The sequence below is a fragment of the Erithacus rubecula genome (assembly GCF_903797595.1).
Source record: "Erithacus rubecula genome assembly, chromosome: 13".
NCBI classification, from domain to species: Eukaryota; Metazoa; Chordata; class Aves; order Passeriformes; family Muscicapidae; genus Erithacus; species Erithacus rubecula.
In genome coordinates, this window is record NC_136665.1 from 15710896 (window position 1) to 15735694 (window position 24799).

At 41.3% G+C, this 24799-nt stretch overlaps 1 protein-coding gene across 3 annotated transcripts in view; it reads left to right on the top strand.

Annotated features, from left to right (window-relative positions):
- Positions 1-9458, top strand: part of TAFA1 (TAFA chemokine like family member 1) — a 210928-nt gene extending 201470 nt beyond the window's left edge. For all 3 annotated transcript variants that reach the window (XM_079317460.1, XM_079317459.1, XM_079317461.1), the window contains 2 exons: positions 4647-4771; positions 8601-9458. In XM_079317460.1, the coding sequence (XP_079173586.1) occupies positions 4647-4771; positions 8601-8618 (143 nt within the window). In that variant the 3' untranslated portion in view covers positions 8619-9458. The remainder of the gene's footprint in view (positions 1-4646; positions 4772-8600) is intronic.
- The last annotated feature ends 15341 nt before the right edge of the window (positions 9459-24799 follow it).

The window sequence follows — 24799 nt, forward strand, 5'->3', positions numbered from 1 at the left end:
TTAAAAAAATAAATAAGACAAACTACTTGAAAGATTTTGCCCACCTCTGTGCTGTTGCTATTGCCAAAATCTCCATCAGCACAAGAATCTCTCACAGGGAGTTTGAACTTTCCTTTAATCTAATCCATTTAGAAAATGACTCACAATACATTGAATAAAGTGAAGAAAATTGATATCTTTTCATTAAGCTGACAAAGTCTTTTTCACTTCTGACATCTGTGAAATGTGTTCTGTATTTAAATTTTATTTATATCAATCTTCGCTGGTGGCAACGAGATTAAAATGGAATGCTCTGTACTTACAGGGGAAACTTTCCCATCCTGCAATGAGTGTCATACTGGTTTTGAAAATGAGCTTCTTATTCCTTGCAGTAACATGATACCTGTGATCAGGAGGAACCACAATCTAATGTCTCCATTCCTTTGTATTCTGTTTCTATATAAACAAAATGTGTGCACTTTATCACAGGCAGAAAGAGAGAGCTGCTGTGGCTTTATAATGGCAACTGCAGAAGTAATCTTGGAACATTTTAATACATAGCATGTTCCCTCTAAACTGTTGAAAAATGCATGATGATACTTTGCTCTGTTTTCATATTTCAGGGTATTCCATAACCATGAATTAAAGTTATTTGTTACTCTGTGAGGATGGTCTTATTTTCACATTGTTAAATATAATGTCTTTATACTTATTGCTATATAGACTCTGTCATATTGTTAAAGCAATTTCCTAAATACAAATGCAGAGAAGTTAAGGAGAATTTTATCTGCAAAACCAAAAAAAAAAATTTGCATTTTCTCTACAGGCAGGAGTAGCAAAAATGACAGAAGCAATTGCCTGAGTGTCTGGGCTGTGTGTGCACATTTCCTCTGTCCATGTCCTGTTAATCACCTGTAAAACAGCTTTGAGGAACTGAGCTTCAGTTTAATACAAGAACTTGAAGATTGAGAAATGTGAAACATAATAAAATCAGGAGTTTCAGCAGGCAGCTTTAATCAAATGGATTGTGCATTTTTTCAAAACTTTGTTTGACTCAAGAGGATGACGATTGAACAATTAGTGTTTCCATGTTGATTTGATCTTTTAGGTGTAGATGTATGAAGGTGTTCAGTGCATTTCTACTGCCCCTTAATAGAACACTTTGATACTGAAATTCAAGGGGAAAACTTTTCCCCAGCCAGCTGCCTTCATGCACCAAAACTTTGTGTTCCAGGTGATGCACAAAAGCAAATCAAAGCATGGTCACTACCCTTGTGCAACCTCCAAAGGATCTTGTGAACTTTGAAGGCTGAATCCCACTGAATCCAAGCTAAACTTGCAGCTCCCTGCAGCCACCTAAGGCTTTGGGCATTATGTTTGGGAACAAATGTATTTTAAAATTCAAAAGAATTGTGTATACATGAGAAAATATAAGCTATTCTATTGCTTTTCCCCTGTATTCTATCTGATATTCAGATTTCTTATTTGTAGTTTATTTGTCTGGAGCCCATGATTTGCAAATGCAATTTCCACCAAATGCTTTTTGTGTGTGTTAATTCGTGCAGACTAAATACATCAAAAGTTAAATATTTTGATTAAAATTATTCTCTGGCTTTGCAAACAAAGATTTTTACAAAGTGTGAATTGGGCTGAAAAAGAAACCTTGAGAATTTCCTGAAGAAAGTTGTTTTTTTCCCCCCCTGCTCCATTGGTGATATGTTAAGAGTTAAATATTGTAAAAGAAACATTTTCTTGTATATAGTCCAGATATAAATAAGATTTAAATAATCCTTTATTTTATTTAACCGAGAAGGTGAGGACAAAAATAATAAAAAAATAAAATTAAAAATAAAAAAGCTCTGAAACAAAGCACAAGCAAAGCAGGAGTAGTCAAGGCTCTTATGTTCCAAGTCCTTTTCCTTTCCCCATGGCAGAGGGATCTGTCTCAGTCAATTCAGCCTTGCATGAAGAAACTCTTGTGCTTCATGTATTCCCTAGACAATGAGAAGAACACAATGAGCAGCACTCCAGAATGCCACAGGTGTGTAATTCAGCAGGATGTGAGCACTCACAGCCTGTGTCAGCTGGTGATTAACAGGAATCTCTAATTCTCACCCAGGATGAGTGGTTCAGGTCACTGAGAAGTTCAGGTTCCTCAGAGGCTGGGAGTTCTTGAATAAAAACCACCCTGAGGGGGAGCATCTTAATTTGAGCAATTCCCTCTCTCACCCAAGTGCTTCAGCTCATCTCAAAGTGACATAACCTAAACAGAGAGAAGCTGCATCCTCTCCCTGGGGAAGGTTTTTCTCCTCCTCCTACAGGTGAGCCCAATCTCAAATGCTGTGAACTGTGATTCATTTTAAACTTTTTCCCTCCCTCTTTGAACAGAGCTGGAGGTGTAAAACTTTGAAATCAAGTAGAACTCAAAGGATCAGCAGTACCCAGGAAAGACAACTGGTCATAAAGATTAAAAGGCTCTTAATAGAAGAGAAAACCTATAAACACAAGATTCAAAGAAAATAATTTTCTTTGGTTTTGGACATCACTGCCATGGTATGGGGCTGAGGATTAGACCACAGTGAGTTTTGTAGTGCTTCAGACTTAAAAAAGGATTTTGCCTACTTACATATTAGAGGCAAAGAGGAGCTTTTCATCTGCAAATTTTCCCATTGGTTCCCCCCATTATAAAAGGAGCCAGATCTTCAGCACAGGTGAGGGTGCTCACTGATGGGCCCTTGGGTGGAATTTCACTGTGATCATAAATCAATAAAAATATACATGTTTATACTAAAGCCTATACACCACTACACAAATCAGTTGCTATTAAGGTTCAGGACTGACTTTGCATTTGATTATTTTTCAAGGTCAATATCTGAATACTTGGGCTGTACTTAACAGCATTAATAATAGTGAGATGATTTTAATTGCTATGAACAGCATTGCTTCTCCATGCTGCCTCCCAGTCTGTATTCACCTCATGTCTCTGTTTCACACTGCAAACTGCTCAGATTCAGGTTTGTGTGTTTTAGTACCTCACACCATAGGATCCTTCTCCATGGATATTTAACATTTCAGCATTGCTCCTAGTAAATAATGACAATCATCACTTTTGATTCCATGTCACAGGATTCTTCTCATGCATCCCGAGGATGCTCTGCTCTGATGATTGCTGTGAGGGCCAGTATTTAGCAGGATATGGTTTTTCAGTTTGCCCACTGCACAATCTATTATTAGAGCACAGATTCAGCTCTCACAGCTTTTCATGCATAGCAAAGAGAAAGATCTCTTTTCTCTGTTGTTAGCAGCATTAATGATACCCTTCTGAAAAAGGTGTGTGAATAGCATCATTAAAGTGCCTTGCCAGCACAGGTGCAAAGAGCCTTTTCTGTGTCTTGTATATAGGGAGAAATGATATATTATATGATAAAAATCAGATACAAACCATGGGAAGAACCAGAAAGACAACTCTGAGATCCATAGGATCATTGTAGGGCCCCTCAAACTGAACTATTTTATTCAATTTTATGTTCAAGAATTTAGTTATAAACTCTTTAATGTCCTTAAATCAATGCATGCACAACAGGGCCTTTTCCAGAGCTGAATGGCAGTCAGCTGATGTGTATATATATTAATATATATGTATAAGGTAGGCAGCTGCTTCAAAGGTATTTTGAAGGCTTGAAGCAGCCATGAGGGATGATATGAATGGGTTAAGTATTCCTCTTTGAGTGACTGTGCAGAAAGCTCTGCCAGGCTTCCTGTGTGCAACCATGAAATTAATTCTTGACAGAGAAAGCAACCCACAGAAAGAGCCACTCATGAGCCAACTCGTCACAGTTGCAAGGTTAGCTAAAGTTTATCAAAATCCCCAGACAAAAAATGTCATTAAGATACAGTTAAGGATATAGTCAGATAGCAATTCCCAGGCAAGAAACTTCATTAAGGTACATTCAAGGTTGTAAACATATGTGCCAATTAAATTTAAACAACTGGGTCCAAACACTGCCATTATTTATGATGTTAAATATTTGGAAATTAAAAGTTAGAGATAATATGGCTTCTGTAAAATTCATAATCATGTTTCAACAAACAGCTTCAGCTCCTGTTCAGTGTTACCTTACCCTCTATTTCTACTTGTGGTGCTCCCTGTGTTGGCAAATTGGGAAAGTTAAAAGTCTCCATGGCTTCAAATGATTCTGGGCAGATTCATGGTAAAAAAAAACCTCCAACTGTAGGTCCTGAAAGAAAAGCAGACACAGTTTTATGTGGAGTACACTGAACTAGAAGTCCTGAAGACCTGGAGAATATTCTGAGGAAAATCTCTTCAGCCTTGCCTTGTTCTTGTGCATGTCCATGAATGTCAGGCTGGCTCTCAGGGACAGGGGCTGTTGGGCTGGCTGGACCTTTGCTCTGCTGCCATCACAGCATTCCCTGCAGCCACAGCACAGGAGCAGACAAGATCTCCTGTGTGAGGAGGCTGTGGCAAGCAGTGCACTGTCTCAGGCAATATAACATGCCAAACAAGTAATTAAATATGAAATCCGTACAACTAAACTCCAGCTGAAGGGACACTCTGCCTTTTAACTGCAGTGTCAGACCCTTGAGATATTATTGAATTAGATTTGGTCATTGTAACATAGTTGTGAACATTGTCTTTTCTCTTTTAGCTTCTATAGTGATTGGGAAATGGTGGTGTGAGATGGAGCCCTGCCTAGAAGGAGAGGAATGTAAGACGTTGCCTGATAATTCTGGATGGATGTGTGCAACTGGCAATAAAATCAAGACCACCAGAGTAAGTCTCTTTTCTGTCTGCACCCAGGAGATCTTAATAGCAAAGGGAATCACTAATGACTGCTCAGCCATTTATTTTCCATCATCATGCCTTCTGGAAAAGTCTTAAAGACCACTGTCATGATCACCCAGTGCTTCTGGCCATAGGTTGGTGAAAACTCAGATGGATCAGGCTGCTCAGCTGGCTCCAGGCTTGGTACCCAGCAGGTTGCAGCTGCTGAATTGCCAGGTCACTTTCTGACAGACACTGCCACCCCAAAATACCCTTGCTGCACATCACTGAGTCCCTTTCTGGTGCCTAAAGGGAAGAATGTCAGCTCAAAGGGATCTGCTGGATCCTGCATCCATTCCTTGGCTGTTCCAGGCCACATCTGGATTAGCAGCTGTACAAGAGCTTTGTGGAAAGGACTCAACTCTGCTTGCACTGCAGGTCTCATTTCAGAGCAGCTCCAACCCCATGAACTCATTAGTGGCAAGTTCTTGAGATGCTGCAGGTTCAGGTAACACAGGCCACAGGTGACAACAGCTTTCACCACACCCTGCCAGGAAAAGGCAGAGAGAGGGCTGCAAAGAGAGGGTGTGAATGAGCTGCCTAAACTCCCACTTTGACATTACCTTGGGAATAAAAGTGTTTTTCAGAAATAGGCTCTAGCTTTTCTTTTGCATTGTGCAACTGTTTCACAACCATTGTCTTAAAATTGTCACCTGTACCTGTATTCAACAATTTTAATTAACTAATTTTCATGTAACAATTGATTTTTTTTTTCCAAGAAAATTACACGGTTGTCAACTCAAAATGCTTTTATAAATATATAGATTTTAATTTTCTGTGAATTGGAAAATGGCTTTTGAAACCTGCTAAATGAAAAAGAGCAAATTTTCCATAATTTTTTCCGTGTTTGATAAGAAATTCTACATACTCTTGCAATATCTTATACAATAATTCAGCCCTTCTGTAGTCTGTCTACAAGTTACATAATTGAGGAATTACATTTTCTTTCTTCAGTGAAGCTGTCCTTCTCTTAAGTCCCCCAAACCTCATCATATAAACTAGTTTTAGGCAATAGAAGTGATTGCTAGAAAATTTAGCAGCTTCATTAATATGTAGATGTATGGTCCAATCTATTCAGTATGCATTATTGTATTTCATTTGAATTAAATACTTGCAGAGTGAGTGCTCATAGCTGAAAAAATATTTCTTCATTTACCCACAGGAGTTATTTTAATTAGCATGTGAGGGGAGTACCTTATGGTGCTGCTTCCAGTAGAATTTTGCTTTGTTGCTTTAAAATATCATTACAGAACCCAATTGACAAAGGCAACATGACACGATGCACTCAGCAACTGTCTCTTGCATTTTCTAGGGGAAAATTCTACTTCTTAGTCCCTGAAACTTTGCTGGAATCCCACTGTGTCAAGTCTAGAAACATGATATACATATAAAATAATGGAAGCAATCAGATCCTGAAACAGGATGTTTTTGTTGTTTTTTTCTTTTTTCTCCTTTGTTTTGCCATTTCAGATTGCAGCAGAGAATGAGATTACAATGTAATCTGCCCTGACCACAATCCAGGTGCCAAGATTGGACCATGCATGTCTAACTTGAGTAGTTATGGAAGTTAAGACAGAAGAAACAAGAAAAATCAGTCATCACCTCAGTTCCCTCTGTGGTGATTAAGCAGAAAGCAGCAAGTCTCCATAGGCTGTAAACTGTAAACTGTTATAATGAAGGCTTTTCCTTACACTAAATACATTTACATTAGATGGCTGCTGTCCTGACAAGGGAAACATTCACATTTATGACTCTTAGGAATAAGATATCCATTAGTATATTCTTCCAGGCCCACAGGAAATCATATATAAGCATGTATACATATATATATTAATACATGTATATACACAATATATATACTTTCCTAGATAGTGCATAACTTCATGGTGGGTTTCAGATGTGGTTAATACTGATTAGTGCCACAAAGAGGTGGACAACAGATTCAGTGAAGTCATTACCAGCATTTTTTTTATTCCTTCATTTTCATGCATTTATTTCTGTGTTTAGCCCTTTAGCATAGCTCAATAATTAAGTTTTTAAAGCCAAAGTTATAAAGCTCACAGCTTCCGTAAATTGATTTGTTTTCTATTGATGGTCGGGCAGGTGACAAACACTGGAAGGAAATCATTTTGGCATTCAATTTTTGGAGCAGTTTCAATGGTTTTTTTTAACCCCTTGTCACTCCTTTTTTTTCTTTGCTTTTTTTAAAATTTATTTTAGAACTTTCAATGCTTCCCTTAAACACGTGGGGCCTTTGGAGCAGTACTAGGAGCTGCTGGAGGTCACATTGCCATTTCAGCACAGTGGAAATAGAAGAGCAGCATGTCAGGCTGGATGCTGCTGAGATTCTGGAGTATGGAAATTGATGTGTTGATCAGCTGGGAATGGGCAGAGGGGCTCAGATCAAAGTCTCTCTCCAGTTTCTCAGCCTGTGCTTGTGTTACAGCCTGGTTTGATCAGGTTTAACCAGTTTGAACAAGTTTCGACCCATCTGAACTAGTTCTGACCACTTTGAGCCAGTTTGAACTGGCTTTGGTAGGTTTGATTTGGTTTTAACTGGTTTAAACTGATTTCTACCATTTTTATCCTGTTCTGACCAGTTTAATCTGTTTTGACCTGGTTTTAAGTGGTTTAATCTAGTTTAAATCATTTGTTTCAGTTTTAACTGGTGGGATTCCGTTTCATTGAGTTTGAACTGTCTGGACCTCCTATAAATCTCCATTTCTCCAATATTTACTGCTATATTTATTCACCATGTGCTTAGATAATCATCCCTGATTGAATGGCCCAGCCTGATCATATTGAAGTGAGTTCATTGCTGGCCCAGGTGCCTGGCAAAGGGCTGAACCCCTCATTGGTGTTCATCTGGGTGCACCAGTACAGGAAAGAAACTAAAGCATCTCCTTGAGAACACTATTTTTGCTATTTCAGCATCCTAAAACACCCTCCTGGGCATTGGTGCAGCATTAGTGCAGCACTCAGATCAATTTTGATGGCAGGCACAAAGAGGGGTGGGTTTTGGTCTGTTGCAGGGTGAGTAGATGGAGGAGCTACTCTGGTCAGTCACTACCCTTCCCTCTGGGTAAGTGGGTTTCTGGAGTTTCAAATAAACCTGAAAGGTGGGTGCTCCTGCCTGTCTTGTCCAGCAGAAGTGACTGGAATCACTCTGGGAAGGGCAGGGTGGAAGGCTGGGGTGAGCACAGCCCTGGCCCAAAGCTGTTCTGGCATCTCCTTCTTACTTGAAGGGCTCCTACAAGGAAGATGGAGAGAGACTGTTTACAAGGGCATTATGGATCAGCACAAGGGAGAATGGCTTCAGACTGACAGCCAGTAAATTCAGATTGGGCATTAGGAGGGAATTCTTCCCTGTAAGGGTGGTAAGGCCCTGGCACAGTTGTCCAGAGCAGCTGTGGCCACCTCATCCCTGGAAATGTCCAAGGCCACATGGACAGGGCTTGGAGCAACCTGGGGTAGTGGAAAGTGTCTCTGCCAAACCAAGACATTTTATGATTCTGTGATGTCCAGCACCACCAGCCCAGGTGGTAAATGAACATTCAATATCTGCCAAGGCAGAAGCAGGAGTTTGCTCAGGATCTGTCTCTTGCATATTTTTACACCCCTGCAGTGCTAAAAGACACACACTCCTCTAGCATTGCATTTAATCTCAGCTGTATCAATCAGCTATATCCCACAGAGCCTGGGCCTTTCTTTTCCAAAAGACTATATTTTAAAAAGAACATATTATGCATAAGTGACTCTTTCCCATTTCTCACTGCAGATCCACCCAAGGACTTAACAGAGCGCCCACGTCTGCACGGAGACAGTGAAAGCCCTGCTGATTTATGAGGACAAAGTATTGAAAGTTTAAAACCATCTCAGCATTTACAAGCCAAATGGATTTCTTATTTGCACTTTGACTGTTTACCAGAAAACAACAGTGGCTTTACTATGTGAAAGAAAGGATTCGGTGGAAATAATGGCCCTGATTTTTTGACAGCTGAAAATAAAAAATGAAGAAAGCGGTTCCTTTGGTAAAGTTTCTGAGATTGCAAAGTACAAGCAACAGTATAAGTTTGGATCTACAATTTACTTTATACCAGTTAAAGTATATATATATATAGAAATATATATATATTAATATATGATATTTTGAAATAAAAGCCCCTCTCTTCAAGAAATTGAATAGTACCACACTTTGCTGCAGCTGCTGTATTTTTTTTTTTTTCCTTTTTTTTTGCAATGGTCTGGAAGTTCCCTACCTGTTTGAGAGAGAAACGTGGCAGTGAAGAGGCAAAGCAAACCTGCTGTGGTACAAGGATGCCTAAGAGCTACACGGACCCTCCTGATGCAGCATCCAGAGCTTCCTGTTCCCTTCAGCAGAATTTTGAGGGCATTTGTTGTTCCACTTTGTGTTCTGGAGGCTTTTCCCCTTGTGCAATACTAGCATGCTGGCTTTGCTTCATTAACCATACTTGATTGATATATAACAATGATAATTCTATCCTCCTCCAAGAAAATATTTTTAGAGTTGCTAGATATTCCATGAAGAAGAGATGGACAACTACTGAGTGAAGTACAGTATGTATTAAAAGTTTATTTGGCAGAGTTTGGTAGACTGTGAGCTCCCTTCTTATTAAAGATGTACTGTACATACAATGTCTTCAGACTTTGTATAGCTCGTAGAGACTCCAGTAAAAACCCAGTAACCACCTCCAAAGCTTTGACTTGTTGGCTCACTAATTCTTTGAAACAACAACAAAGCTATTTCTTTCCAGACCAAGCACGTGAGGGGAATTTTTCATGTGGTTTGGTTTTCCAGGAGCCCATTTGCAATTGGTGAACAGGCACCTCAGCTTAAGCATGTCTCTGTGGACACTTGGCTGTGTGCTCTTATCCCACAGCACACATGGGAGAAGTACCTAAATTTAAGTTTCCCTCATTGCAGGCCAGGTTAATTCTCATTGAGAGCATTTGCCACCAGCTAAAAGCATACACAAGCAATTCCACAGCAAACACACAACAGTTTGTGGCGAGCACAAACTTGTGGCTGATGCCTGCTTTTGCTTCAGAATGATTTCCTTTGGTTTATTTTCAGTCTGTTTCTTGCTATGGTGAGCTAAGCTAGGCTGAGGTGCTCCTCAGCAAGGATGTGTCCACAGAGACCTTGACCCAGTCACTGCAAGTGTTCTGAGCTGTAGCTGTTCACCAGGCAGTCTGGCCCTGGCACTGCTGAAGAAAGATCAGATCTGAGGGCTGAGATGTGCAAGCCTAGTTCACATTCCCAGGCACTTTTGTGAGCTGTCCAATTAATTTCAGGGGGTTTATTGGTGTGGAAAAGTGTCTTGCTGTCACGCATAAGTCTGTGCAATCTACCCTTCAGTCCCCTAATGCTAACAAATCAAGGAGGAATAGGGAATTTTAAAACTAGTTCTGTCCAGTCCAGCTTCATTCATTTAATATTTCCAATTTCCTTTCAGCCTGCTTACCTGTCTCTCACAGGATGCCTTTGGCCATGCTGATCACTTTTAATCCAATGCAAAGGAAGTGCTGCACTTCCCACCCTAGATTTGGTTGAAATTCTCCCACTAAGTTTCTTTTTCCTTCAGGGTAACCACTTCAATCCTGATGCTTCAAGAGGCAGAAATTGTCACTGTAATTACAGTGCAGATTTAAGCAGCTACATGACGTGTCACGCCATGTTCCATGCTGGCTTTCCATGCTGGTCCTTTCCCAGTGCTCACAGTGGAAATGGATATGCTTATTCAAAAAATACTTGTATTATTCCCCTTCAAAAATACTGGTGAAGGGTATCCAGGGAAGAAACAGACTATCACTGTCCCTGGAATGATCAAGAAAAGGCCTCAATGATCAAGAAAAGGCACTTGGGGACATGGTTTAGTGGTGAGGTTAACAGTTGGACTTGATGATTTTAGAGGTCATGTCCAGCATTAAGAATTCTGGTTCTGCAAGGAGCATGAGCCTCACCATCACTTATGAGTCATGGAGGCCACCCTGCCTGGTGGCTCAGCTGGACAGGCCAGGCATTTTCTGGGGACAGCCACCTGCCCAAACCACAGAAGATACCTGCACCCTACTCTATATTTTAGATGTAGTGTGCCATGGCCATGTGTCCCCAGTGCCATCATCTCAGTTCAGAGGGGAAAACTTCCTGCCTGGTTATACCCCCAAATGGATTATAAGATCAGCTCCATGCTCAGCTGCCACTAGCAAATAGAAACTCCTCCAAAATAAACCCCTAGCATTTCTGAATTTTACTCAAACATCACTTTATAAACCCAAGACCCCCTTGGTGCAGTAGGAGATAGAGCAGCAGGTAAGTCCATTCAAAGCCAGGACTTGTTATCAGCCTTTAACCAGCTGGAGCTGAGGCACACAAAGCTAAATGACCTCCCACAATCACACTGGGGAGTGTGGAAAATCCAGCAGAAACTGAACTTTGGTTTCCTTATTCCCTTATATTCTGTTAGAGGAGCTTCACAAACAAACTAATGTGTGGTGTCTTGTACCCTCTGCCAGAGCCCAGGGTATCACCCCTGGGAGGGTTTTACCCACAACAGAGCAGCTGCCATGGCTCATTCTGGGAGCAGATAACTCTGCTTGTGCTGTGCCTGGGAAATGTGCCTGTTGAGATTGGGAAATATTAGACTTGCTAAAATATCAGAAGGAAATGTTGTCATTACCACAGGAAAGTTTCTTTGAGATGTTTATGAATTTTTCTTTGCCAGTAGGCAGCCTCAAATACCACCCCACCAAATTCAGTAAACATCTGTGTCTCTTTGAAGTTGCTGTGAAAATCTGCTCGTGAAGTGCAGCACTGAGAAATTGCTGTTTTAATTAAAATGTTTTAGAGGGGAATTAAGGCCTGTGCAAAAATAATGACTAATAGAATGTGAGGTCCAATTAAGAGTCGGATGCAACTAACCTTCATTGTTTCAGGGAACCAAATTGAAAACAATAAGAAAAAGGAATTCAACAAGCCTAGAGTCACAAATATTCTGAATTTCAGGGATATTCACAGTAGCACAGTGTGTAGCAGGAAGATGTTACTTGTCCTGGCCAATGGAAAGCAGATGGGGTTCAGTGGTGGAGTGAATGGTCCTCATATCCTCATGGCAAAGTGGCAGTCATGCCATCCTCTGCAGAATGTTAAAAGGTATTTATGTTAACTGAGGAGAAAATGAAAGTTCCTGCATTTTGGCAGAAGTCTAGACAGAGACACTTCAGGAAATTAAAAAAAAAAAAAAGTAGAAAAAAATATTTGTAAATGCATCAAAGATAAATTTAGATTTATGTCAGTGTTTCTTCAGATGTGTGAAATCGAGTTCTGTAAATCTAAAATGTACAAGTTGGGAAAAAATACCAGAAAAAGAGTAGCTACCATCTGCCTATTAATTCAGAAAATTTAGATTATGTGCTTCTGTCCAAAAATCTCTGGTAATAAAAAGCTCAGTGTGGTATGACTTGATATTGTTTTGAATATACTACATGCTATATAAAAAAGACAAAAACAAAACCTTGAAGGAAGTTCACTCCTGTGGCCAACATCAGGAGCAGCATGATGTGCTCCTGTACTTGGCACAGAGAAAGGACCATGGAAACTTGCTGAGGGTGAAGCAGCTCATGATGAGTGATGCTCTTATCAGACCTGTTGATTGACTATTAGCAGAGTTTGCAGGTACTGTCAGTGGTGTACTGCTTGCATGTTTTCCTGTTATACAATAATTATTTACATTTCTAACTCTCCCCATTTGCTACTTACCTGTTTCACTGGCTGGTCCAAATACAATTACAAATCATAGAGAATTTGTGGAGGAGATAAACATACTTTGGCTTGGAAAGCACATCCATTTCATCTGAAGGTGGCAGGCTTTGTTTCCTCTTCAAGGGCAGGATGAATTTTGTGGCCTAAAATGAGCTTCTCTTTTATCAATACCTCAGTCTCATCCCAGTAAGCAGGGTTTAGAGCTTGCCTGACAAAGAAATGGGTCATGCTTCTTTGCTTGGTATTCTATTTTTTTGTCAGAGAAAAATAGAAACACATTCCACAAATAATCTTTCAGGTAGACAGAAGGAGATGTGTGTACAGGGCAGTTGGTTTCAGGCTGTCAACACTTTTTCTAGTTCACCAGTTTGAATTCAGATCATAGGCCTGACACATATTTATGGTTTCTTTTCTCAGAGGCTCACACAGTCAAAGCACTTAACTTCACAAATATTTGTACTTTATAAAACCATGCTGCTCTGAGGAAAGAAACTGAATCCTCTGCTTTCCAGGCAGGAAACTGAAACTCATAAGACCTGAGACCTGCCCAAGGTGATGCTAAAAATCTGCAGCAGACCCAGCAGTAGAACTGAGGGCTCCTGGATTTCAGGTCATTGCTGAGGATGGTTCACCTGTGATTCACATCAGTGAAATTTTGCTGAGAGCAGACCCTGGCTTTGAGCTTGAGTCCCAGAGAGCAGAATTAGGGGCTCTGCAGCCAACTGTGGACAATCATGTGCAAGCACCAGCTGACCAGAGCTTGTGCATCTCCCTTCAGCTGGGATTTTCAAACCACTGATGCTTGGAAGAGCACCAGCAGCTCTACTCCAACATCTTTTGCTCCCACAGGGACACAGTCCTGCCTTAGTTTGGCTTCATGGCTCCATAGCAGAAGCTGCTCTGAGCCTTTCAGATGAGAGCAGAAATAGAAAATGGCTGTGCTAAATTCTGACAGGCTGAAAAGAATGACCAACAGTTCTTCTTTTGGAGGTCATGATTTTTTAGAGACATCCATCTGAGAGAATGATTTTCATGTAAAAGCTGACTTCAAGGAGAGAAAGCCAACATTGCCTTCCACCAGAAAAATGGTGAACTAGCCAATGAGGAGTACAAATAACTGGGTCTCACCTTAAAGTGTGAGCACCCTGCCATGGGAGAGGATACCATGCAGAGCAACTAAGTCATGGAAAAAGACAATTTGACAATATTGAAAATATTCCTGTGTGGGCACACTTGGCAGATCTTTGCTAAATTTTTTGCTGTTGTTTGATGTGTACCTCTAATTCCTGGGTGCAGCTCAGAAATGTGCGGAGGTCTTTCCACATAACAGACATGGCATCTTTTCATTCAACACTCATGGTTGGATTTTTCTTGTTTTCCCACCATGAAGCAATATGATGAAATTTGTCTGACCAGAAACAAAATACATTTTAGAGCATCAGGTTACTAACCTGTTTCCCATTATTTCTCACTTGTTTTATTTCTGAGATTACTGTCCTTGATTCAGTGAGAAGTGAGGGCTACAGGCCCACCTAGATATGAAACAAACTACCCATAACCTAAAATATTGCTCAGGGGAATATGTAATTTCTTCCTCCCACCTGCCATTCCTCTTCATTTCCTGTTTCATTTCACTTTCATTTCATCTCATCCCCTCTCTTTCACACCACTCAATAACATTCATCTATCTCTATTAGCCTTTTACCACCACTACTGCCCCACAGGCTAAAGAAGAGACCCCTTTCAGGGAGCTGTCCCCCACAACAGTGATTTATGTGATCTCTCTTTTCCTTTTTTCTCTGTACTTTGGAAGGTGAGGTGCCAATCTGTGCCAGCAGCTCCCTGTATTTCCCTGCCCAGACCAGCAACCCCAGCTCAGGGCCACAGGCTCCCTCTCAGGAGTGCCCTGGGTACAAAGCAGGTGCTGCTGCTGCTTGATTTGCAGCAGAGGAGTTGAGCTGAGCTCCTCACCCTCCCTGAACCTGTTCTGTTTGTTGTTTTTCCAAAGGTCTCCTCTGCCTTGAGCAGATCTGAGAGCTCACCACGCTGGCTATTGGGGGCTTGCCATCAGTTTAAGCCTCTGCAGGATGAGAATTTATCACTATTGATTTGACCAGACTTTTTTCAGACTCAAAAAGTGAAGAACTGGTCAAGCCACTGTGGAATGCACAGTGTGGGATCCAAGCACAGACATAGAATCATTTAGATTGGAAAAGACCTCTAAGATAATTCAAGCCCAGTCATTAACCCAGCACTAAGTCCAGCACTAAACCTTGTCTCTGAGCACCACATCTACTTTTGAACATTTCCAGGGATAGTGATTCCACCACTTCTCTGGGAAGCCTGTTCCAATGCTTTTTCTGAGCTTTTTTTCCCTGGTGCTGTTTCAATTACATTTTTCTCTCTAAAAGACTCTGCTATCTAGACTAGTAGAGCACTCATGATGTCTCATGTAGAATGATCCAGAGTTTTTACAGATCTGACCCCAGGTCTCTAAAGCCCTCCTGGTGTCTCACAGACACTGATACAGAGCAGAGAAAGAGTTAGGAAATGTTACAGGCTAAAGACAATGGTCTCTGTGTCCTTCTCTGCATGAAGAAAATACTCCCTGAAAGTATTTTTGAAATTGAACAGCCTTTCAAGCATTCTGCAACCTGAAGAACCTCAGTACTGAATTAATTCTGAAGATCAACTAAAAATGTCTTAAAATAAAAAAAAAAATGCACTTGGCTCTTGAATTCAAGCCCTTAGGCAAATCTTCCACCAGCTTTACTGCTGGAATAGGAGCTGATGGGTCACACTGAGACCCACTTAAATCTTAGTAATGAACGGAAGCAGGGAAAGAGACCTGTCACAAAGATGTCACTGCCTTGCAGTGCTCCCTCCAGGCACTCTACAGCTTTTCTTTAATTCTGCCACAGGCAAGTTTATCATTTAGCACTGGATCCACAGTAAGCACATTTGTATTCCATCAACTTTCCCTGCTCTTGGTCTAGTCTGGGTTTGACTATGTGTGATAACAGCACTTATGTCTTCACAACACAGCGCAACAGTCCAAATAAAGCTTTCCTGCTGAGGAAGGCATTTCCACCTCAGCTGAATTACCTGCTCTTTGAGCAGTTTGGTGGCTTTTATGTTCAAAGCTGCTCAAGAGGAACAACCAGGCTGCAATGTTTGTTTTTTCTCAGCAGCTTGGCTATATCTCCCCATTCTGTTTGGCCACCAGACTTTCAAAGACACATCAGCTAAGTAGCAGCAGGCAGTGCAACAAAGAAGTCTCAAAAGTCTGGATGTGCTCCTGCCAGAGGCAGCTTCCATGAGCATCTCACTCATTTGGCTTCATTTTCTTCTGACTTTGACTCCCAAAAACTTGAAGTCTCACAAAAGAACAGTGACTGGATGGAAAACAAAGCAAAACAAATCATAGCAGTTGTTGGTATGTCCTAGAATTGCTTTCTCCTCATCTGGAATAGAAGAGAGGGAAAACTCACAAACACAAGGACAGGGAAATTCTGGCACCCAAAGATGAGAGACTCTTACAAGGCTGAAGTGATATTTTCTGCTCATCTGTGCTGAGATGTGATTATTACAAGAATATCACATTCTCAGTTAGCTTTTATACTCTCTCAGCACCTGATTTCTGAATGTTATTATAGACTATCTCCCTTTCAGCTCATCTCTACTCTGTCTTTGTCCAAGGCAGAAAAAAATTATACTCTGCTTACACAAAAACCTGTTATTTTATTTGGCACACAAAACAAGACAGGGGATAAGAGCCTGTTGATTTTATTCAGCAAAATTCCTCTCATTTGCTTCACTGTTGGATTATAAACAGTACTCCAATCTACTCCCATAACTGAAAGACCTTTTTATAGCAATTTTTCTTTTTTGATTTGTTCACAGCTCTAGCTCATGTAACCTGTGCCTATTTCTCTGATTTGAGCAGAATTGAATGCAGTTTTCAAAATAGTGGGCCCAATCCCACCATTTTCCCCTGCAGATGTTGCATCCATCTAACCTGCAACTTCCACCTCAAAATGCTCTTTCCAGCAGTGCATTGTTACAGTCAACACCAACAAAAACTGAAACAGCCAACTCTGAAATGATAGTCCAGGTATTCATATATTAGACAAATTAAAATGCATGTTAGATTGTTTCATATTTTTGCTAGTCTTTTTCCTTTAGGCACTGACTTCAAGGAGAGCAATGGCAAAAATTTCACCATTGCCCAGCAAGGCAAAGAGAACAACTGGGACAGGATCAAAACCCACACACATTGTACCAGCTGCCTAGGAAGATTTTCTGGGCTGAAGTTTCTGAAATCATTCCAAAAGAGTGGATAGTAAGGGTCAATATCTGCTTTCTGCAGGTACCTCAGTTTTCCTCATCACTGAATCTGACCCACAGTGTTTACTGGTTTATAATGTTGGTTTGCAGCCCCACTGCTGACTTAAAAATATTTTTGCCCCCAAATTTAATTTAATTTTTGCTAATTTAATTTTTACTTTTGTGACTGGTGATTGCACATGATCTGTGAGATCCTGGAGTTAAAGATGCCCCTCAAAAACTCTTAGAAGTGTCACAATGGCTTTTCTCAACAATACAATCTCCACCGTGCATCTAGCAGCAATCTACCAAAAATACTTCCACAATACATCCCTTTTTCCACCATGGAAAAAAGCTGCAAAGGAAAATAAGAGTGAAAAGATTTCTTACAGTCAGTGCTGTTGAAGATCTGATGTCAAAATTAGGAAGAGCAGCCTAAAACTGCTAGAATGGTTTAGCCCCAAAACTAAACCTGGTCTAACACAGAGTTGTCATTGATTTCTAGTCCTTGTGATCTTCCTTTAATAACTTCTTGGAGACTGCAGCAGCTCCACCTTTAAGCACCTTCTGTAGCTCTAGCATTTGAAGCCTTGATAAGTGGAAAGGAGCCCCAAAAACCAAGCTCACAGAAATGAGTTGTAGGGCTGCTCAGTGTGTTGCTGTCTCCCTTTCACCTGCTGCCCTTCACACCCAACAGAATTTTACAGAAGAGCCATGAGAAAGTTGTTCTTCCCAAATTGTTGCCAGATATGAAAGTCATCTTGTGCCTGAATAATCCAGGCACTCATCTGTACCAACAGCCAGGCATTGCTGCAGTCCTCCTCAACCCCCAGCAGCCCTGTTCAAACTGATCTAATTAGTCCCTTGCAATCAAAGGTGGTGGTGTGGGCAGAAGACATGAAAAATGGGACTTCACAACTGGTAAAGTCCTTGATCAGGATTATTATAATTTTTGCAAAATCAAACCCAAAGTTTGCATAATGAGGATTTCTGGGAAGATAGGGTGTATTACACAGGAAAACCAGCTGTTCACCATTAATTGACTCCATCCTTCTCAGACAATTTTTCACAGACACCTGGGATCAGGATTTCTGAGCACATACCAGCCTAGCATTAAGTTAAATGAAAATTGAGGAACTGACCTGAAAGCAAAGATTACCAACCTTAACTTTCAATTTATCAGGACCTTGCCATGATTTAAACACAGGCTGCTCTGCTGAAATACAGAATTGCTACTTGCAGCTCTTGATTTTCTTCAGTGCTCTACAATGCAGGGGTTAAATGTTAAAAACACCCTGCACAGCTGAGGTGACTTTCCTCACTGAAACACCCTCAGACACAGGAGCCCATCAAACATAACCTATGGAGAATCACAGAATCATTAGGGTTGGAAAATCTACAATCATCAATTCCAGCCATTAACCCAACACTGCCAGATCCACCACTAAACCATGTCACTGAGTGCCACATCCACACATTTTTGGGGCATTTCCAGGGCTGGTGATTGCACCACTTCCCTGGCAGGCTGTTCCAGTGTTTGCCCAGTGTGAATGAAACCAGCAATTCAGTTTCAAGAGAGGAAAACCAGACCCCTGCCAGGAGTAAATTGGTATGAAAATCCTGTCTGGACAGCAGAAGATGCACATCTCACTCAAGACTCCCATACAAAGTGAGTCTATACAATGGCTGTGCTGATCATTTCCTTGGGTTTCAGAGAAATGAACAACTTTACAGACTTCATGGTTGCTTGATCTCACTACAGTAAACAGCCCCATATTTTTCCTTTTCATGTTTTATCCTGAAGCAACAGAGCATTACATTAATTGACTTGTCTTATTAATTCAATAAGCTGCTTCCAAGATGAAATGCTTAGCTATGCTAGCTTGTTTTTGGCACTTTTTGGTTGTTGGGAAAAAAAAGCTTTAAGGCTAGAATTGCTCTGATGTTTTCCACAGTTCACTGAATAATTTTATGCACTACTGAAGATTTGCCACTTTTGGAATTACTGCAAACTGCTACTTTTTCATCATATTATAATTTAATTCACACTTTCAGTATGATAAGAAAACATTTAACGGTTTGCATATTTGAGAAGTATATTTGTTCTGCCATAAAGTTGTGGTTAAGAATTCATTATGGGTCACTCATTTCTAGGATTTGTAATTTGGACTCTAAGATACATTTAGAAGATTAAAGATGACATAGAAGCCATCCCATTCAAATGAATTATATGCAAGAAATCCGGGGAGAAAAAATTGACCTTGCTGTAAATATAGGGCAAAAATAATTTACTGTGAGCTTGAGTGAGATGGAAATTTTTTTTACTATTTCTGCAAGATATTGGTGGGGAGGTGAAACTATTTTAAGCTCAAAAAAAACAAACCCTCGACATTCCTTAAGGGGAAAACATTCATGTAACTATGTGGATTCTTAGATTTCAAATTCTTTAGGAAACATGAACTCTTGGTTTGCCTTTCAGCTGGTGAAAATGCTTTTTTTTTTTTTTTTTTTTTTTTTTTTTTTTTTTTTTTTTTTTTTTTGCAGTGAGTGATAATGAAATTTCTTTTTTCACTGAGATTTTTTCTTTTTCAAGAAGTCTGGCCAGGGGCTGGCAGTGCATTTACCTTTCCATCCATCATCCCAGGTTGTGCCTGCTCTCAGGGATGGGACACACCTGGCAGTGACACAAGGGTCATTCCACTTGTAAGAACCACCCTCAGCAGCCACTGTTGGTGTCCCTTAACCTCTCTGTGTCCTTCAGAGGGTCCTGTCACACAGTGGGCTGTTGTCCTACACATAAATATCTCTCTCTATTTTATTTCTTGGAGTGGAACCTCTCAGTGAAGTCTCTAAGGCAAGGTCTCTGCAGGGTAACTGTGAATATTCTCCCTCTGCCTTCTCACTGCCTGGTGGGACAATGGACTGAGTGAGAGAGTCCCTGGCAAAGTTCCTGAAGGAAGTGCTACAAAAGGAGTCAGTCCCCAGATAAAAAACACTTCAGCTGTTCCTGCTCCTGGGGATAAGAAGGCATGGCTGAAAAAAATGTCCTTTACACTCCTTCTCACCCCAGAGCCAGGTGCACCCCTGCTGCAGCAAACCCAGCCTGGTAATCACAAGGTTTTCAGTTAAAGACTTTGCTTGCAGTGAGGTCCTGTTTTTAAATGAAGGTTATTGATCAAGTTTCTGGCCTTAATAAAAGAAATCAACGTGTAATTTATGCTCAGAGTGACCTGTAGGTGTTTGCACAACAATTAATAGCCACAGCTATGGTAATGCAGCTGGACACAAGGCAATTGATCTTTTCCTTGAAACTTTTTACCCATACAGCCACTACCTCTAACTCCTCATTATGTGTCCCCATACTCGTTGCATTTCAAAATTATCACACTAAGCAAAGCTCAATGCACTGTTTAAATGAGTAAGGAACATCTGGTGAGCTGAGACTACTGGGACTCCACGGACAGATAAAGTTGTAGCACTTTTCCTGTGTAGATGGAAATGCATTGTAAATTAAATCTGCAAATTGTCTGGAAAGGGGCAGGTCAGAAAGGAGGTGGAGAAGCACCATCATGTGTGCCAAGGTCAAATTCCATGCAGCTTAGCTTAAAGCAAGTGTATTTTCATGCACAAAGCTTTGTACTGTTCACTCATTATTTTGTACCTTAACAGTTTTTTAAAGGTGCTTGGGACATCCTGCTTTGGCCATCACAAAATAAGTGCCAAATATGCTATAAAACTGACAAATCTTGTGACTATGAAAATATTCCTCTCCCAACTGTTTTATTTCTTCTTTCATTTGCTTTAAAGAAATGTGGGATAAAACTGATGTCTCAACCCAGAGCTGCCTGAGACTGAACTGCTGCCCGCTGATCTACCTTGGTTAAAAAAAAAAAAAAAAAAAAAAAAAAAAAAAGCAAAACAAGTTGTGCAGTAGACCATCTGCCATGAAACATAAATGTCTTGTAATAGCAATAAGCCAAGAGCCATGAACCACTTAGCCTGGGGGAGAAGATGTTTCAGCAGGGTGAGCAGCAAGGAAAGCCTCAAAGAGACGGGTGATGCTCCCTCCCAGCCTGAATTCCCACCCAGCCTGACAGCTCCTGCTGTGCCACCTCTTCACCTCTGCATTCCTGCAGAGAGGTTGAGCCCTTGGGAAGATGGAGTCACTTCTGTTAGTGCTGCTCTGTGGTCAGAGATCCCACAGCCCCTGGATGGGATGTGGCTGTACCTGGGGCTTATCGGCCCCTCTGTGCCAGGACAGCCTGAGCTGCTGCCACCATCAGTGTGACACACAGCAGGAATGCTCACATGCTGGTAGGAACCAAGGAGAGGGCACTACAGGCTGGTGGGACTATGGTTTTGTTGATCAAAGAAGTGATGCCACAGATGTGCCAATCTCTATAATTCCTGCTTTTTTCCCACCCCACAGGAGTGTTTGCAGGATCTTCACACACATTTTTTCACAAAGGGGTAAAAGACAACTGGGTGATCACAGCCTTCTTCTCTGAAAGAAATTCTACCCCTCTTTTCTCCTAAAAGCATCAAAACACCCTTCATTCCATGTACACTTATCAGAACTTACTCTGACACATCCTCTATCCACAAATGTGAAACCTGGCATTAATATGAACCAGTAAGACACTTCCAACTGTTTACTCTGCAACAGAGCTAATAAAAAAAGACAAGCAGTTTTCAACAAAAGGTAGGGTTAGCTCATGTCACAGCAGCTAAAGAGTATCATCTGAAAAACCCCAAAGGGAGTATTTAAGAAAATGTCTTCCAGAAAAATCCCTGCTCTTGTTACCTTTTCAGGACGAAGGAACATGACACCTTTGCCTTGTTGGTGTAATAATGGTGCAGAGAGGATGGCAAGGCTGAGGGCTAATTGTGCATTGGGTTATCAGTGATATTCCCAGGTGGCTGCAAAGGCAGAGGTTGAAAGAGGAAAGACAATTCTTTGGATTTCTCCTTTCAAGAAGTCATTTAAACAGAGGCATGCATGGAAGGAGTGTCAGGACTGAATCTGCAGATGGCTCCAATGTCAGGGAGCATTTATCTGAAAGCCAATAAAAATGTGCTGTCTCCTGTTTTCCCAGGCTGTATAACATCACCTTGATGAGTGTGTGCAGCTCAGACCAGTCGATGCAGGAGGGCACATCTGCTCACATCTGCTCACATCTGCACAGCCCTGGGAGAGCAGCACTGCTGCTTCCTGCAGCCCCAGGCAGCTCCCACAGGCAAAACCCAAGGCTTGGGTTGCATCACCCCTCTGACTGCCCCATCCTCTTCCTGCCACCCTCCCCATTATCCCCATGAGGCTCATCAGTTTGGCTGATCCTTTTCTGGACCTGTCCATCCATTCCCAGAGCTCCCACACTGGGATGTGCCAGCACCTCACTGTGCTGTGTGCAAATTAATTTTCTTTAAAATTCAGCCTCATTCACAGGGTATCCATAGTCCTGATTTTGGAGCCCCACACCAGCTGCATCTCCCACTCTCATATTTGGTAACCCACACCCAGGTGTCCCTCAAACTTCTTCCCTCAACACCACAAGCTCAGCCCAAACCTTTCATTTTTTGCTGTATCTAGGGATATATTATTTCTAAATCAGTAGCCCAAAATTCACCTGAGGATTTGGCCTTGGTTTCCCTCAAAAAAGCACTTCAATATCTGATCTTTACCCACCCAGCATGGAGATCTGTGATATGGATGAACAAATCTTCAACTCCTTTGAGCAGGGCTCAATGTGGCTGAGAAGAGAAAAGATGCCCCACATCTGGACAAAACACATCTGCTGCCTCAGGAAGGTCTGAACTCACTTTTTGTCAGCTGGAGGCCACAAATGATGGTGGAGAATCACTCTTGTAGTTCTCTTGTGAGAGATTATCTGGCACAACTGATAATAATCGATGCCCAAGGGCAAAGTGACTGGTATTAACCCAGCTGCCCTCTCAATGCCATGAAAAATAATTCCATCCTTTTTATATTCCTAGAAGAATAAAAAAAAAGCCAGAAACAAAGTGCTTAAAAACCTGCATTTGTCAGACTGATCCTGTTTAATTAAACAGGAAATTGCAGGGCAACTAAATCAATCTTTACAAAGAAAAGCTGTTTCTCTGTTTACAGAAGAGAAACTTGTGGTGATTTATCTTAAAGAATGTAATTGCCTAATGATTAATAGTGACCAAAGATAGGAGGAAATGAGAAACAGGAGTGACTTCTCTTGGTGTGTGAAGCATGGCAGAGCTATATGCCCCTGCCACAGGGAGCATTAAACAAGAAAAATTTCCTGGTTTATTCCAGTAACTTGCTATTCTTCTTCTAGTTTATTCTTTTGATACAGAAGTTATTATCACTGAAGAAATCCAGATATGCTACTGGATATTAGGAGATTTGGGTCCAGGTATGCATTTGGTTTTTTTCTTTTCTGCTCATTGTAATTCAAAATCAGATATTCAGCTTCCTTCACATCTCTTTGCTGCAACCTGACATGGAAACCAGGGAGTTTCACAATTACATTGTACCTCAGTGAACATCACAATGAAGTGTCCCAAATATTCTGCAGAACCATCTTTGGGGGGTTCATCCTGGTTCTGGATCCTGCCCTGGCTGCAGGACATCTGAGGTGGAGGCAGGAACTGAACCCAGATTAGCTGTACCTTATTACCCCAAATGCTAAATACCACTTTCCAATCCAAAGGGTGTCTGCTCGCAGCTTTCCAAGTGATAAAAGGAATTTTCTGGTTTCTAATGATGGCTTAGAAATGGAGCATGAAAATGTGGATTTCTCACACAGAATAACAGATACTATGGCTGCAGAATCCTGGCAGGACAGTAAGACCTCCCCCACCTCCACGATTGCATTCAACAATTGATCAAAGTAATACCCTTGAATTTAAATAGGAAATAATGATGCCAGTACCTCTGCAGGGAAGGCAAAAGGAATCACCAAGGAGTGACTTACCAGAGGAGCAGCACACCCTGGGCTGCTGTGTGGAGCAGGACACCCCAATCAGCACAGGGAAGAGAGGTCACCCAGCCATCACTCTGCTGAAAGCACATAGCCACTCCTGTGTGGGACTGGAGAGTCTGACAAGTCACCATTCAATCCCAGAGCACTTGATGGTGTCATTAACATCCTCTGCAGGCACATGGAGAAATGTCACTGCAGCCCCACACAGAAGGGCCACCCAAGCCATCCCTCTCCCCTCACCAAGCAGATTTAACAAATGGAAACAATTTCTGTTCACTTGGAACTGGTGAAGGTGAGGATCAGACTCTAACATTTTATGGAGCTGTAGATTTTTGATTGCTTATGAGGAAAGGCAGAGATCTCTCACAAACCAGAAGAGCCCACAGCAGTGAAACCTCATGGTTTAAGAAAATGAGGATTGTTTATTACTACTCTAAGATGGCTTGCACTGAGATGAAGGTTTGAAAGACCTTTAACACCCCTGAAAGAGGTGTCCTCAACTTGGCCAGAGTGTAAAAGAACCAATTTTACAAGTGTTTCACAATTTTTCTGTTGTAGCTGAACCAAGGCAACATTCTGCTTGTTTTCTCAGCTCAGTCAAGATTCATATGCTCCTCCAGTGGGACTATTCTGACCCTGATAGCTCCTGCTCTCTCCCAACAAAAGTGTTTTGCCAGCATTTCCATGCTTTACACTAAAGCACCATGTTATCCTCTCAGCTACATCATTTCCCCCCATTCCTTTTAAATGACTCAAGGAAAATCTGCTCTCAGTATCTTGCAGAAAGGAATCTGTCAGGCTTTAACCCACAACCTTTGCTCCTTTAGTGACCTAAAATTCTCCTGCCTGTAAGACAGACACACATTTTAGAGCATCTACCTCCATAATTTAGGG